Source organism: Channa argus, chromosome 4 (assembly GCF_033026475.1).
Source record: "Channa argus isolate prfri chromosome 4, Channa argus male v1.0, whole genome shotgun sequence".
NCBI classification, from domain to species: Eukaryota; Metazoa; Chordata; class Actinopteri; order Anabantiformes; family Channidae; genus Channa; species Channa argus.
The window spans coordinates 9,996,296-10,013,639 of NC_090200.1; the positions used below are offsets into that span (position 1 = coordinate 9,996,296).

The following is a 17,344-nucleotide window of genomic DNA, read 5'->3' on the forward strand; positions in this document are numbered from 1 at the left end:
CGTGATGGAGACAGCGAGATCAAGGAAGACGAGAGGAACTGTGTGTGTGTGTGTGTGTATGACATAGCACTGTGTGTGTTGTTCTTGGGTTTGTGTTGAAGCTTCTGTATGCTTGTAACTCCTTGCAGTGGAAAAATGAGTATGTATTCATAATGTATCTTGTGACCCTTCTCCTCCTCCTTACCAGAATCCCATTCCTGAGGCAGTGCAGCCTACTAAAGGTCCTAAAGCAGGAGGCACCCTCATTACAATTTCTGGCCGATTTCTAGACACTGGCAGTAAGGAGGATGTCCAGGTTGCCATTGGAGGGGTGGAGTGCACTGTGTAAGGATTGTTTTTTTTTTTCTTTTCAGCCATTGTCATTTTCACCAAAGATCAGTTCTGTTTTAATTCAGCGTCTTTGGTTGAGAAGTGCCACTATTTTTATTTGCACATTTTATTCTATGTAAATTCCACCGTATGCACACTTCAAAGCCCATAAGTGTATTTATTTTTCAATTTATAAACCAGAAATGGAATTGACCTTAACTTTGTAGTTATAAGATTTTTTTTTTTTCATCCTACCGTTTGCTTTGTAAGGTGTGAGCACCAGTACTCGGTGACTTTATAGGCAGAGGTAACAGAAAAATGGGATGAGATTTAACAAGGTGTCACGCTGCGGCCATGTTGCTTCCATTGCACAGAGACCTTGGGAAACCCAACCCCTCTAGCCAGTCGGGGCTAAGCTATGTCCTTGTCTTGACAGGGAGCACTTTGGAGCTGTGATCACCTGCAGGACAGGAGTCTACGGAGCAGATAAGGTGCCCTCTGACCTTCTCACCGTCACAGTGAAGTACGGAAAGAGTACCACAACAGTCATTCCAAGTGCCTTCCAGTTCTTGGAAAACCCCATCGTGGTGGACCACCAACCAAAGGGGAGCTTTGTCTGGTCAGTTTATGACAGTTTGTGATCATTAGAAGTTTCTGCATGAATACGATCTAAAATGTGATCAAATCTATGTGCCAGACCTAAAAAATAAATGAACTCCAGGTAAAGAAATGAGACCCAAAAATGTATTGAATATCTGTCAGTGGGAAAAGTATGTGAACCTCTGTGGTTATCAGTTCACTTGAAGAGAAAAATCAGGCTCAGCTGATTCAGTCAATGTGATAACAACCAGATATAAAGGAAGCTGGCATTTCTTGATTCATAAATCCTGATCTTGACAACAGAGGTTTGAGTTTATCTTGGCGTTGTTTTTTTAGCAGGCTGGAAAGAGTTACTTAAGAATCAGCAGAAGCTGGCAATCAGACAGATCCGATTATGTACAATAAGAATAATGTTTTGAGGAAAAACATTGTGAAACTTAAATTGAATCAGAAGCGCTAAAGTATGTTTGGTGTCAACAAAACGCTGCACTCCAACACAAGAGTCTTATCCATCAGTGAAGCATGGTGGTGGCAGTATCGTATTTAGGGCCTGCTTTACTGCCTCTGGAGCAGGATATTGTTCCATTGTTGATGAAGCTATGAATTCGGAGTTGTACCAGCAAATTCTACAGGAAAATGTCAAGATACCCATCTGTGAACTGAATCTCAACAGAGAGTGAATCATGCTGCAAGACAAAGAAAATGTCTCCCAGCTGATGTGCTAGGCTGATAAAAGGTTACTGTTAATGCTTAGCTGAAATTTTTGCTGTAAAAGGGAGTCACACACATAAGTTACTGAAACTACGAGTTTACATATTTTTCCCTGACACAAATATTTGCTTGGTCTTTTTGGTCACATTCATTTAGTTGGGTTGTTTATGTAGTTTTAGGACTGAAAAGCTGATCACATTTAGGTCATAAATGTTGTAAAACAGAAAAGTCTGTAGACTTTACATACTATATGTAGACATACACTCACTTACCCCTCTATTAGGTACAGCTGTACAACTGAATAAAATCCAATACGACAGCTACTTTTACAATGTTATAATTTCTCAGTTTTTAAGTTAAATCTGTCAGAAAGTTAATAATACTACTATATGGTTATTATTGAGGTCATAGTGGGAGTTGGAGTTGTACTGGAGTGAACTTAATTAAGAGGTGTTTCTAATATTTTGGGCACCCTTTTTAAAGTGAATACATTGCCTCGGATTGTACAGTTGTACCGAATAAAACGGTTTGTATTGTGCAATTTTTGTTTTATTTTACAACTGAAAAGGAGATTTACAACCCAAGACCTTTTCCTTTCAATACCTGAAGTACTTCCATTTGTAAAGTAGAGAAGCAAAGTAAAAAACTGATAAGCTGCCATTGATGGCAAGGTCAAACAGAATGATGATCTAAATAATTGTGTCGAAAGGCGTCTGGCTTGTTCTTTGATCTGCTAGCTTCTGTCTGTCTGCAACCTTTGTAAAGAATTTTATTGCCGAGAATATTTTAGGTTTTAAAGTTGTAAATTGTCCTTCAGAGTGACTAGTTATGCCTCTGTGTGCACAATATTTTCCATACATAGTTTTTATTGGCTGAAGGAGGTTCAAGTGTCTAGTCTTTGATTTTGCAACAAAATGCTTGTTGATCTTAATGGATGCATTAAATAATTACAAGGACTTCAACAAGAGATGGTGTGTTTGCGAGCTAAATTCATTTGTTTTTATCTCTTGTGAAATGACACCAGGCGCAATTTCAGAACTCTACCCACCTCCCATAAGTCTCCCTATGAGTTATCCTTGTGTAAACATGGACCATAGCTTTGCCCATATTTATTACATTATTTACAATTTATTTTGGAAATAGTATGAGGAAACCCTAGGTTAATTGCATCAACAAATGCTAATTGGAGCCAGGGGTTAAAATACTCAGTGACCAGCCAATGAAAAGAGCTTCTTTAATATGTAAAAACAGTTTGAGTTTGCTGTTAACAAGAAGCATCTCCAGATCCTAAATACACAAAGCTGAATGTTAAAGGTTAGTATAAAAATAACCCAGAAATAACAACAAAACATTTAAAGAAACAACTGACATTGCTTAAGGCTACAGTATATTTTTGACTCTACCCTATAAAAACCCAGATGTCTATGGCAGGACATCACAGGGGAAGCAGCTGCTTTCCATCATTGTGCTTCTGAAGTTTCCCAGTAGCTGGAGAGCTTACACAACACTACTGGGAAAATGTTTTGCTGACCGACGAAACAAAGGTTGAATTACTTTGGAAGAACATGCGGCACTATACTACAGTTTAAAAGGGGCCGCATGCCAACATGAAACATCATCCCAAAGGTGAAATAAGACAGAGGGGGCAATATAATTTGGGTCACTTTTGCTGCCCTTTGGGCCTGGATGGGTACTCCTCAACGAGGGGCAAAAGATTTTCCAAATTTGTGGATGTCAGGGGGATTGTCAGTTCGCTGTAGCTCAGCAGAAGTAATGTAATGCAGAAGGACATTTTTTGTATGCAATGAGTTCACATACTTAACCTACCAGTGTATGTGCTTTTCTGTGCTTGTGGTGTGTATTCATATGTATGTGTGTGTGTTTTAGTGGTGGGAGGAACATTGTGGTGATCGGCTCTGGCTTTGACCTGATCCAGACTGCTGTTCTGAAGGTTGAAGGAGACAACTCAAGATTTTTTGAGGTTTCTATTTTCTTTATATTTATAAGCATCTTTTTATGAGCCCAGATGATCCTGCACCTCGACAATCACCATTTCCTTACTTTCCTCACTGTGTTTCTTACCATCTGTTTTCTAACATTGTTTGTCTCATAGATTTTCAACTTTTCCAGCTCGCGCGCACACTCACACTCACACACCACACACACACAGCGGCCCTTTCCATCGATCTCACCACATCTCAGGAGCCCACGACTACAGTGGTGATTCATTCACACTCTGTGAAGCATTGCAACAGTTCTAGCAGACACACACACACACATACATACACACACACAAACACATGCATTTTTTTTTTTGCTTACACTCATCAGTGAGATTCCATAAGCCAGCATTAATTCATCTCACTTCTTTGCCCATAAATCCTTAAAACCTGTAGGATTGCAGATAGCAGCACCACTGTTTCACCCTCACCAAAATATAACTCCCTTCTTTGTCCAGCTTAATCAAGTTGGACTGATTGTGCCAGAGAACTTGAAGCTTGCCCCCTCCTGCCCTCCAGGGTACTGGCCAGTGTTAAGCAGTAGCAGTTTTTGTTCATTTAAAGGGCTAAATTTAATACCAGAATTAAGGTTGCAGAAGATTATGTGACTGTGCCGCTCTTTACCACCTTACTCCCGGCCAAGTCCCTGGTCCCTGCTACCCAGGGACAGGAGAGATTTGAAAAGACTTCTGGCAGCCACAAACTAGCAGCAGATGTAAAGTGTTATCTCAAAGGCCTTGGCTGGTCAACTTCATAAGCTTCTCTTGGTATGATTCCAAAAACTGAACAACATCCACATATTTGGAATGTTATGACTGCTGATTTGTGGTAAAAACATGTTGATTACACTGCAGGTCAGGTTAGTGACTCAAGGCAGTGATATTTTTCTAGGAGATGGGGAAAATTGGGATTTATGCACCACTGAAGTAGGCTGAACAACCACCTTCTTACATGTCAGTGTGTTGGCCCACAGTTTCTTCCCTATTATTACCATCATGAATTTCAAAGTGTTGCTTTTGGGAGAATGTATTCCCAGTTCCCCTACATGGCCATAAAACTTGATATACCTTTTGATCCACCACAGAAATTGTAATAACTTAAGTGGCCCCTTGAATTTTCATCTAAAAACCATTGTATCAACTCCTGTTGTTTCATTTGTTTTTAGTTACTGATGTGTAATTTTTCCGTGTCTATTTTGCACCTCTTTTGAATAGTATTAGGCCATTAGGTTTGTGTGTCGTTGTTGTTTTTTTGCCTTCTGAGTTCTTTCAAACAAAAAAAACAAACAATAGGTTCTGGCTCATGTCAAATAACCCATTCGTATACAAAGGTCTTCACTACATTCCTTGGCTACTTTTAATGGTGCAGCGTCGTTTAGTAGATCACCAGTTAGTTGGTAGTGAGAGCCTTAAATGCTGTTACACTCAAACTTTGTGATGGATTTACAAATAGCTGGTGCAACTCAGCTGTACATCGATAAAGAAAAAAAGACGTCCAACTAATTTGTAGTAGGTCTACAGGATTTTTCAAAGCATTACTCTGTGTAGCCTACGCTTTCTGCCTTGCGCTTTGAAAAAGCGAGACTCTGTGTAGGACTGTAGGGTTTAGCTGTCACACACAGCATTGTCATCCCTGTATAGAAACAATTAGCGAGTGACAGAAATATCACCATCAGTCCAGCTCATCACACACAAATAAACAAAGGCAGGGGAGGAATGACTCAGTGTGAGTTGTGATTCGTGAAAGGCTGCAATTCCTACGATGGCAGATTTGGATTTTAATAGACTCTTCGAATAGAGAGACATACTTTTACCTTCTCCTTTGTAGCAAACAAGCCGTTTTCTTTCTCCACGACACCACCACCAAAACTCTTCACAGAACCAAAAAATTAGTTCTCTGCCTCTTTTTAAAAAGCACTTGAAACCCACTGCTTTTTTTTTTTTTTTTTTACCTCTAATCCTACTTTGAATTTTCTAGGCTATACTGTCATATGTTCTCCTTCATGTCTTGCTTATGTTGTGTGTTTCATATCACTACTCTACATTACACTGCACAATATTTACTTATAAAAATTGTGTCAACAAAGTGAGGCTAATATAAGTGAGTAGATTTGATGTAAAAAAAAAATGGTTTGAGTAAAATGTATCAAATAAGATAATGAAATTTACTCAAAACCTATAAGCGAATGCTAAGAAAAAAATAACTAAAATATGTTGGGCGTAGTAATAGTATAGAAAATTATGAGTTGATTAAAATTTATATATTTAGTAATTATATATTAACAAAAATTTCTATGACTTCCATTGACTAGGACAAGTTTTAAATCGAGTTTTGAGTTTTTTGGTTGTATATTTCACTTTGAACGCCTAATGAATTATATATGATTTAGTTCATATGTAATGACATTGCCACCATTTTCTATTCACAATCCTAGTTAAGTACTGCAAGTGTTTTCTTGCCACCTGGATGATGGATGATGGATGGTTAGATATATCAAACGTGACAATTCTGACAGACATGTATTCTGATGAAGCTGTGCATTTTTTTATGGACAGCCCAGATCCAAATTTTTCTTGAACACATAAACTTGAACACACGGTTAGAGTTGAGTTATGACATCTTAGTCTCCCTCCAACACTTTTAGAGCGCCCACGAGAAGAACGATACAGTCATCCAGTTTCGGTCTCCAACGGTGAACAGCTCCCTTACCCAGCATTTTAAAACCACCATCCAGCTGGACAACTGGTCGAGGGACCTAAAGCCCTTTGAATACTACCCTGACCCCACTTTCAACGAGCTGCCGAAGAAGGTCATCACTGAGGCCAGCATCATCATCGTCACAGTGAGTGCAGACCGCACAACTTCTTCTACTGCTGCAGTTATAACACGACAGAGCTGAACTCAGCCCCTTTGTGTGCGGGAATTAAGACAAATGGTGTTATTATCTGACTTGAGGATAAAAATGGAAAACATGCTGAATCGCACTTGCTGTGCCACATTTTCACTCTTAAGCTGCTTAAATCATGGTTGAGTTTCATTGCATATAAGAATTATGCAAATAGCAGCATTAGTTATTTTAGCTCAGTGGCGTGGTTATTCTGCAAGTTAAATGAACTGGGTCAACTGTACAATATATTTGCTGCAATTAACAAACTTGTATTCAGTTAAATCTATGTAAACGAAGATTTTAAGGTAAATATCCAGGCCTCTAAAACAGATTGTCACAAGTTAATTTACACATTACCATACCGACTGTGATGGAAATGTTTGAATATTTCTACTTAAACGGCTCTTCAGATACACAATTAGGAATTTCATTTTTGGTTGAACACATGTAATACAGTAACTAATGACTGCAACAGATAAACATGGTTTTGATTTGAGACACTGCACCAAAGGACACATTCAAGGATAAATTATAATGTACAACACTTCATTACAAATTTCTTGTCTTACTGACAGCTCAGTAAGTTTAGAAATGTGCTTCCTATTGGGGTTAAATGTTTAGTGCATATGATGGTGGCTCAGTTCAAACATTACAGGTTTAAGTAATAATATCTTTCTTTACTTCATTTTAAACATTTAACTACCTGTATTATTTGTTTTGACACCTACAGGCGTGCAACTAAATTATATTTAGTATCATTTAGGTGTTAATTCAAGATCATTCTCTGATTTTAATCAGCTTTATGGTCTCTAGAATCCCAGAAATTTTTAAAAAAGGGCGTCACAGTTTCCTAAAGTGAGGTCATGTCTTTAAAATGCTTGTTTTGTCTTTCACTCAGAATCCAATTTATATTTAGTCTATCATCGCATGCGACAAATTAAAGGAAACCTTCACTAATGAGGCAAGTACATTAATGCAGTTATTCCTACAATTTGACAAACAGTAGTTAGCTTGATAGTAAAATGGCTCAATTTCGTTCCAATGGCCTACTGTATTACTGCGTTATGTCAGCTTTGGGCCTCCGTACATATTCTTTGAGTAAACACACTTTAGATAATTCAGTTGAAAAAGGCTGAAAAAATAGGTCTGAGACCTTTTTAATTACTCGGATGCAGTTTCTTTTGTTTGTCCTTTCGGCTTATTCTGTGTGTTCAGGGTCACCACAGCGGATCATTTGTCTGCATGATGATTTGGCACAGTTTTTACGCCTGATGCCCTTCCTGACGCAACCCTCCGCAATTTCTATTGGGCTTGAGCCTGGCACTGCACGGCTTGAAATGTTGGGGACTCAGTGTCTTGCCCAGGGACACTGACATGTGGTTGGGAAGAGTGGGGTGTGAATCTCTGACCCTATGGTCGGTAGACGGCCACTCTACCTACTGAGCCATTGCCGCCCTACTCATATGCAGTTTTACTTAAGCTAATTTCCCCTTTCTTGTATTCTAGAGTGCATTAGAATAATTGAAATGCATGTCTATAGTTATAGAAGTGTGCTGTAGAATCTCAGAGTGTATACTGTAGTGCCAGAACTTTGGGAATGACTGGAGCAGTGCCTAAAGTGTCTTAACGAAGAAAATACTAAATATAAAGAAATGTGCTTACGCTGACTACATTCTTAATCTTTTTAATTAATTTTGGCATTCGTGATGGAACGGCGATGGTTTAAACTTTCCACCTTTTACTAATTGAAGGGCTTTCAATAATGTTTTTATTACAAACTATGTGATGCATCCATTTGTTGCTTTTAAATGCACAAATTAATTTCTCCCCAATGCAGTTCAGTCATAACACTTTAAGCACTACACATGGTCTTCCCCTGTAGGGTCGAGGATTCTCCAAAGCTATGACGGCCAAAGAGGCTCAAGCTTTTGTGGGCGACGTTCCATGTCTGGTCAACACACTTCAGGATGACAAGCTGTTCCTGGACCCACCGTCCACCCCGCCCCGTGCTCGCTCCAGAAGGCACCGCAGGGACGCCCGGCCCGAGCTGCTGGATCTAATGGTCAGATCAGAGAAAGATATCAAACTATTTCAACAGCTTCAATCAGTTCACAGTTATTCAGACTACTCAAAGCACACAGTGAAAATAAATTTTAAATGCAAGTAAAAAGATAAATAAATAGGTAAATGCACTTAATGTGTTATAAAAATATAGAACACAGACAAATGCCCCTCTAAGATGTCTGTGAAGATTCTCAGTTATCCAGCTTATGCCAAAGGTGCAGTTCAGTGGCAGCTGGACTTGCTTGAACTTCTTAAAGACATTTCATCTCTCATCTGAAAGGCTTCATCGGTTCTAACTAATTGGCTTGGATCGGCAGGCACTCTTATGATTTCACAGAATTTATATGCCTGCCACTCCAAACCAGTTAGTCAGAACTGATGAAACCTTTCAGACGAGAGGTGAAGCACCTTCAACTATGTCAAGCAAGTTTAGTTGCTACTGAATGGCAGCTTTGGGTCTCTGTAAGTGTTATATCACTGTATCAGTCTTTGCTTTTTGTCGATGTTTATGAAAATCAAAAAGTAGTCAGAACTTCCCACCACAATCTTCCAGACGAATGGTGATGGAAAGTTAATTCAAAGTGAACCTTGATTGTTTTGTCTCAACAATAGTCTAAACCCTCCAAACCATTAAAAAATTCTAAGAGGGAAGTATAAATGATTGAAATTTAGACTTCCCTTTTTTTCCTTTTAAATGTAGACACATATTACCTTTTGTACGGTTTCCTTCTATAACGAACCTGCAGCTGAGACCAGAAATGAACCATGAATCTTTCCTCATCTTTCCTCTCTAAGCCTGTCTTCTGTACATGAGACATTTTCTAAATGGAACAAATTTCATGGAGCTACAGGCCCTTATAATTAGTTTTAATTATAGCCGAGCCACAATTGCGATGAATACAGTAACCTCTCCTCTGTGTAGTTTCTCTAAGTGAGGTATTGTTTCATTTCTGTGGCTGTGTGCTGCATTAAGAAGTGAAATCACCAGACTATCAATAGTACAGGATACCTTTATAGAAAAGGTTTGATTATAGAGTGTCAGGTTTAACACAGTAATTCATTGTTCAGTTAGAGTTGGCTCGCGATTGTGCATATAGTCCCAGCAGATACAGAGAAGTCTTCTGTCCACTCTTACCTCCTCAACACAATTGGACACTATTGACAAAAACCTAAAATTTGAGAAGAACTTGTGCAGATGGGAACATTTCCTCTTTGTGTTTATGTACAGATCAAATTTGGAAAAGGGGAGTGGGTGGTCGGCTCGGTGCAGTATGAGCAGAAGAATGATTTGTCACTCTACATTATCATCCCTGCTGTCATCGTGCCCATGCTGCTCATCATCGCAATCTCCGTCTATTGCTACAGGTAAGTTATATTATATTTAAAATAAACTATGTTTACAGGTTCTCTGGATGTTTAGATCAGATTTGATCTTGTTGACCCCACACAGTTAAATAATATCACCTCGATCTTTATAGTGGTGCTATTTTAGCTGTTTAACTGTTGTAGTATTACATAGAAAAGGCGGAAAAGTCAATTTAGTGTGCTCTTTAGCAACACATACTACCCAACTCGCAGTTGACTTAGAGAGCAGCTACTTTTTTTTGGACTTCCTAAACATGTCATCAAGTTATTTTAAAAAATATAAGCAAATAAATAAAAAAGTTTGTAAAATTGATGAAGTATCAAGTCGATAAAACAATGTTAAGCACATTTTTAAAAGGTCTGATGTCTCCAGGGCCCTGCATAAAATAAAATGTCAGAAAATTAAAATTAATCTCCACAAAACTTCTAATTCTGCAACACACTTTTTGTCTAGATGGATTGTGTTTTGTTTAGTTAAATATTCATGAATATAGACCTTGACATCTATTTTGAGTGTGGTGAACTTGTTTACCTTGTTGAAATGTTTTTTGGGTAATTTAAAATCTGCACAGTATAACAGAGCGCTTCACATATTATGATCCACAGTGCAGAGTCAGCACAGCTAGAAACATCCAGTAAGAAAATCATAATGAGCACTAGTGGGATGTAAATGTTCATACCACACATAGGCTCTAACCTACTGATGATCCTTTATTACATCATTGTACCTCAGATCATAAAGGTTTGCAGTTCACCGCAGTCTTTGTGAATTGCTGGAGGGCAGGTGTAAAACTGTTGCTTGCTCTCCATTATTTGGTGTGCATTATCTACCCAGTGATTAAATGGAAGGGATAATATTCAAACCAGAATCAAAAGGTTACACCTTATAAATAAACATTATTGTCTCCTTAGTAAGTGTTATGAGTCAATGCCAGACCATTATGCAAGGGAAAAAAATATATAGTCTATTGTGCTCCCAATACATATTTTGGAATCTGTAGTAAGAGCTGTGTCTATTAAAATGTACTTTGTGTAACTTGTGTCTGTTAAATATTAGTTTATACATAGTGAGCCAAGTCAAACACGATCCATTTTCTTATTTATATATATAGTGACACACTTGCTATTTTGTACTCAGCAGTGTGTTCATGGTGTTTTTCCTCAAATTGTATTTGCCTAATATCATTGCAGGGTTCGTTTCATAACCATAACACTAATTTTTACCACATTTACTGTTATTAGAGGTTCTCCACAATCCAGGTAATGTCTGTGACAGGTGATTATGCCTTAGTACAAATTTACAGCTAAATATTCATAAAACACCTACAGCAACAGCATGCCCACAAATGATGAAATAATAGCAGCACTAATGAGATATTTATCAAACTCAGTGAAAACACAATGTGCTTAATTTATCAGCCAAATGTACCAGTTATCCTCTCTTGGCTAGAGCGTGACGTCTTTTAATTAGGTGAATTCGATGAAATCATTGTTTTAAAAATAAAAACAGTTCCCTTTGAGAGACTTTTGCTTTAATGACACCTGCACTGTCTTCGTCTGCCTGCCTGTTCAGGAGAAAGAGTCAGCAGGCTGAGAGGGAGTACGAGAAGGTGAAACACCAGCTCGAGAATCTGGAGGAGAGCGTACGAGACCGCTGCAAGAAAGAATTCACAGGTACCAACACTGCAGTTGTGCGAAAGCTCAAAGTATCGCTAATGTCTCTCATAGGATCCATGTTTCCACGAAGCTATAAAGTAATGAAGTGCTTTATAGCTCTGATTACATTTCTGTGATGTATTGTACTGCAGCGAATTAAATAAATGCTCCTCCTTAACATCATGTTATCATCATTATGAGCAGCAGTTTCACAGCAACAGTAACAGAAAATAATCTTTCCCAGCTGAAATAATTTTCCGTACACTGGTCTCCTTTCTTTGCTTCCCGCGACACAGTGATTGAGACAGACAAGCAGTGTACAAACGCTTATTAAAAAGAAACAAGGTGCAATTTTCTTGTTTCTGTATTGCAGACTTGATGATTGAGATGGAGGACCACACCAACGAACTGAGCGAGGGACGTATCCCCTTCTTGGACTACAAGACCTACACGGACCGAGTCTTCTTCCTGCCCTCTAAGGATGGTGCCAATGATGTAATGATCACGGGGAAACTTGACATCCCAGAGGCTCGACGGGCCACGGTGACCCAGGCACTCAACCAATTCTCCAACCTCCTGAACTCCAAGACTTTCCTCATTAATGTAAGTACATTTCACATAGACATGCATCATTAAATAGACAGCTGGGGCCAGACAATATCAGCACATGTGCAGTCGACGGTTGTGTTGTAAACGTGTGCAACATTAAAGCCCCACAAAGTGACTGATGCTGGATGCTTCTAAGACTTATTTGAATTTAACAATTTTCCTTTTAGCCACACTAGCAGCAGAGCTCTGGAAATGTCAGTGTAGGTCATTCCATCACTTTGGTTCAGACTGAAATACCTCAGCAGCTACTGAATGGATTTTAAATAGACATTGATGGTCATCAGATGATCTATGACCTGTGAGCTACTTAGTTTTCCGCATCATCTTGTCACCTGGGGGTTGACATTTGTGCTTATGAGAGAAATATTTACAATGGTTAGATGAAAATTCGTATATAAGCTAATTTTCTCCAAAGGATAATTTGTAAAAAGTTGGGGAAGCCCCTGACTTTTCCTCTAGTGCTATAATTGGTTCAAACTTTTTGTCCATCACTTTGCTCTTTTTTACACATATTTGCATGACTATTGATGTGCTTACCAGCCTAAACCGTGCTGTGTGCTAATTAGCAAGTGACATCCAAGAAAATCTCTGAACCAAGATGGCACACGTTAACCCAGCTAAATATGTCCCCTGAGATGTTAACCATGTACTAAACGCCATTTGTTAAGAATTTTAATACAGTATACAAAAATGACAGTACTTGAAGTAGGTGGCTGCCATTGCTTTTGTATTTTTGAGGAAATTCTCTGTTTATCCAAGCAGCAAAAACCCTGTCATATGTGGGGCTCCCTGATTTACAGGTGCAGAGAAATTGAAAATGCATTTGTGGACAGTTTGTGAGCAAACTAAATCAGTCTTTTTATTATAAATAAAGGAGTGTGTAGCTCAGTGAAACTCAGTGAAAATATGGCTATTTTATATGATTTAATAAATGTTTGGGAAGTGAAGTTTGTGGAACCGTATAAATTACCAGGCTGTAGCAACCAAGGCAATCCTTCAGAAATTTGTTGGTGGATTTACTTTTTACAATAGTTTTCTAGTAATAAAATTATAAAGTTGTGCCAGCGTCATCTTTAGTTAGCAGAGTAAATCAGAAGATTGAATCACGTCAACTGGACTTCTGTCTTCTTGGTTAGAAAAGTTTCACTACTTATCGGAATAAAGTGACCAGGGAACCCAGTTATATCCTCCAGAGTAGGCTTTGTTCCACCGTGGCCTGAATAGGCTTGTTGAGTTGGGAGGTGGGACAAGGGGGGACTCATCAACCACACAAGCGGAACAGAGGAAGCACACGAGAAGCAACACCTCAGGATCAGAATCAGCATTGTACCCAAGGACAATGTGCACATTTTGGACAGAGAATACAGATGGTATGAGATAGGAGTATGTAAAGCCATTTATGTTCACATGGAGAATTCTTCTCTCAACAGAGCAGGAGGCCTCAGGCACAATCTGTCTCCCATTTTTCTCGCTGCTCTTTCATCCATCCCCAGGTAGATTAAGACCACTTCACACATTTACCAAGAGGGCCATACCTAACGAACCCCATCTCAGGGGTTTAGGGGTTTAGGGTCCTAATCGTGACATCTTGATGACTCCCCCCTTGTCCCACCTTAATGGGCCTATTCACACTAAAACAAAATAAACAAAATCACATGTGTGAACCTAACCTCCCACAACCAGTGTACACCCTTCTTCATCTCTGCAAGTTTACACAATCTGCTTTAAGCACAGTTAATATAACATATAAAGTCGTTTGGATCTACTTCAAATTCGGGCTGTCTTCCCTTGAATTACTGTATAATACTTTAGTCAGTACAGAAGTGAAAAGTGAGATACAAAAGACACAGCACAGGGAGACGTGTGAAGATTACTAATAATACAATTTTGCTGGCACAGAAACGGCCTGTGAGGTGTTAATTGCATATGTGTGGGTGATTCCTCATTCACTAATTGGTATCTTCTCTGAGCCACAATATTTCACAGGGCATAACTAAATTTACCTTGATAATTATTGTTTTCACAAGCATTAGTATTTTGATCATTTAAAAGCATATTATGTTGGGTTTGCTGGTGTGTGTGTATGTGGGTTTCATTAACTTTGCTTCTCATTTGTCTGTTTATCTTTTTGCGTGTGTGTGTGTGTTTGTGTGTGTGTGGTCCATCTGTAGTTTATCCGTACCCTGGAGCGCAGTCATGACTTCAATGCCAGGGCCAAGGTGTATTTTGCCTCCCTGCTGACAGTGGCTCTGCACGGGAAGCTGGAATACTACACTGACATTATGAGAACACTGCTGCTGGAGCTGATGTATGACTACGTTAACAGCAAGAACCCTAAACTCATGCTGCGCAGGTGAGTGAGGAACAACTCAGTCCTGTTGCTAAGTAGACAGTGGTGCAGTCACTATGCCAAAATGCCAAAAAGGAAAACTATTGGTAAGACATGTCAACACCATGGCTTGGATGCCTTTTAACTACATTAGCGGGCTGGTGTGTCTCCTTGGAAGCATTATCATTAAATGTTGTACAAACAGAGACCATTTACTCTGGGGATCCCCTGTCATTTAGTGCTACCAGCACATTAGTTTTAACATATACAGTAAAATATATCTAAATGTACCAGATGGATTGCAATTTTAAGTTATGTTATCACAATACTTAAATCTACAGTAGCACCATCATCATCATCATCCCTAAACGTTTGCAAAACTAATTTATTCTCCCCTAATTTTCTATTGTAGGCCAACTTTAATTAGCAACTTTTAGCCTGCAAAAATTTTAGATGGCAATCACAAACATTGTAACAGCTAAACATCACCATGTCAGCGTAGTGATGATGGAGGTGGGGGTGTTTTAGCATTGTCGCTGCACAAGGATCAGGGAACACGATCAGCTTTATTACACCCCCTCAAAGCCCCAAACGTTTCTGCTCTCGACATTGTGCAGTGTTGTTATTCTTTAGAGCTATAATCAGAATCACCCATATCTAAACCCTGGCCATGATATTACCAACCATTTTGGGAGGACTGGGATTCAGTTCAAGATGCGGTGCATTGTTTCATTCTGTTGCCATGTTTTCTGTTGAATTTTGCACTGAATACTGTAGTCCACTATCAAGAGCCAGACTGCTGCTTGATCTATTCCAGTCCTCCGCCTTCTGTTTCTCCTTCTGTTTTTTTCTTCATTGGAGTCCAACCACATCGTGCTAGATGATTCTACTTCATCTGTTCCCTGATTCCCGTTTTCTTGTCCTGTTGCTTTTGACCAACAGGATGTATAGTGGGGTAGAAATTACTTCAGTCAAATTAAATTGCCTTTTCTGCACGTCGCTTTAGAACATAATCATCACCAAATCACCTGCAGCACTTGAGCCAGCATTTAACATGACCCAGAATTTAATTTTAGATTAGAACTTTTCACACAGATACAATCACTAGTTGTATTACAAAATGTAATGGATACATCTTTGAAAAAATGTAAAACTTATAAACTTATAATGTAGATGTTTTTCACTTACATTACCAAAATTAACTGCACACTGTTTTCTCCCTTGGCAATAGCTCATAATTTCTTGGTTATGTTAGTGTCTGTAAACATTGAAATGACTATTTTGATTGAAGTAAACAGCCTCAAGCAAAGAATCACCAAATGTTTTTTACCCTTCTCCTCACTGTAATGATCATGTCAAGGTCAGTTCATCCACTGATGACTGTCTGCCCTCCCTCATCAGAACCCACTTGTCTGACAGTACAGTCGCTCGTCACTACTGGGAGTGGGTTATGTGATGTGAACTGTCTGCTGTGGCTAGGCACGCTGTGACTGGCTGTTATGCAAGTACACACCTTAATTATCTCCCAATGGAGAAGCTCATTATGCTGATTAGGCCATTGTGCCAGCACAGGCCCCCTTATATACAAGACATCTAATTAGGCATGCTAACAGCTAACAACGGGCACCACCACTGGATGTCTGACAGTAGGATGGGTGATCTGTCAAGTGACTGCTGACACAAGTTTTTTATTAAAATATCATGACAGTGACAGGCTATGCTGAAAAAAATATGTTTTAAAAAAGCTGCATTTACATATTGCAAGATGGAAGGAAGGCAGGTATGAACTGCAATATGTGGTAACTCTCAGTCACTTCCCAAGGTGAAATTTGTCTCGCAATCATGATAAACACATTCCATAGATGTAACAAAATAGATCATCGGCTTTCAGCTTGTCCCTCCAGGAGTTGCCACAGCGGAACGTGTTCCGCACGTTGATTTGGCATGAGTTATTACACCGGATGCCCTTCCTGCCACAACCGTCCCATTTTTATTCGAGCTTGGTAACGGCACCAAGGTTGCCCTTGGTGGCTTCGTGGGGCCACGCATGGTGGGCTGGGATTCGATTCCGTGGCCTTCTGTACCCCAACCCGATATCCTGCCCATTGATCCACCAGGCCCTCCCAAAGATGTAACAAAATAATTACATTATATTTAATGTAAAATATAGAAAGACAAATGCTAAATCTCCCACATGGGTGCACGCTAAACAACAGGGTTTCAGGTTTAGCATTCAAACGATATCACTTTTTTCCTTGCTTATTAACACATGGCAGTCATTCACCCACATTTATTCTCATGATGATACTGTATTTATGTATTCTCCAGGTCAGAAACAGTGGTGGAAAGGATGCTGTGCAACTGGATGTCTATCTGCCTTTACCAGTTTTTGAAGGTAACGTGGGATTTTAATGAACAAAATATAATATGATAACTAAAGCTTAAAAAATGTGTGTTCATTCTGTTGTTTAACAGAAAATCAGTTAGTAGCTATTTTTGTTCTTGCTTCAAGAAAAATGCCAGATTTTACATGTCACCAGCTTCTTAATTGCTGTTTATTCTTATCGTAGTTTATGTTAAATTTAATGTCTATGAGTTTTGGCTTATTGGTCAGACAAGGTGTAGGAGTCTAGGACACGTTCACAGTTTTCTGATGTTTCATTAACTATGAATTGAGAAGAATATAACAAATAATACAATTTGAAAATCCTTTGTTGCAGGCCTAATGATAACTACATTTCTAAGTCTCAGTTAAGGTGATCCAAGCATATATTATTTTAAATGGCCTAATTCATTTTGCAGTGAATAAACTTT

At 39.0% G+C, this 17,344-nt stretch overlaps 1 protein-coding gene across 4 annotated transcripts in view; it reads left to right on the top strand.

The window, feature by feature from the left end:
• The window catches only part of plxnb2b (plexin b2b), a 119,550-nt gene that overhangs the window by 89,803 nt on the left and 12,403 nt on the right, over positions 1-17,344 (top strand). For all 4 annotated transcript variants that reach the window (XM_067500734.1, XM_067500735.1, XM_067500733.1 and 1 more), the window contains 10 exons: positions 188-324; positions 746-928; positions 3,508-3,601; positions 6,265-6,462; positions 8,390-8,569; positions 9,800-9,936; positions 11,510-11,610; positions 11,966-12,195; positions 14,373-14,554; positions 16,859-16,925. In XM_067500734.1, coding sequence (XP_067356835.1) covers positions 188-324; positions 746-928; positions 3,508-3,601; positions 6,265-6,462; positions 8,390-8,569; positions 9,800-9,936; positions 11,510-11,610; positions 11,966-12,195; positions 14,373-14,554; positions 16,859-16,925 — 1,509 coding nt within the window. The remainder of the gene's footprint in view (positions 1-187; positions 325-745; positions 929-3,507; positions 3,602-6,264; positions 6,463-8,389; positions 8,570-9,799; positions 9,937-11,509; positions 11,611-11,965; positions 12,196-14,372; positions 14,555-16,858; positions 16,926-17,344) is intronic.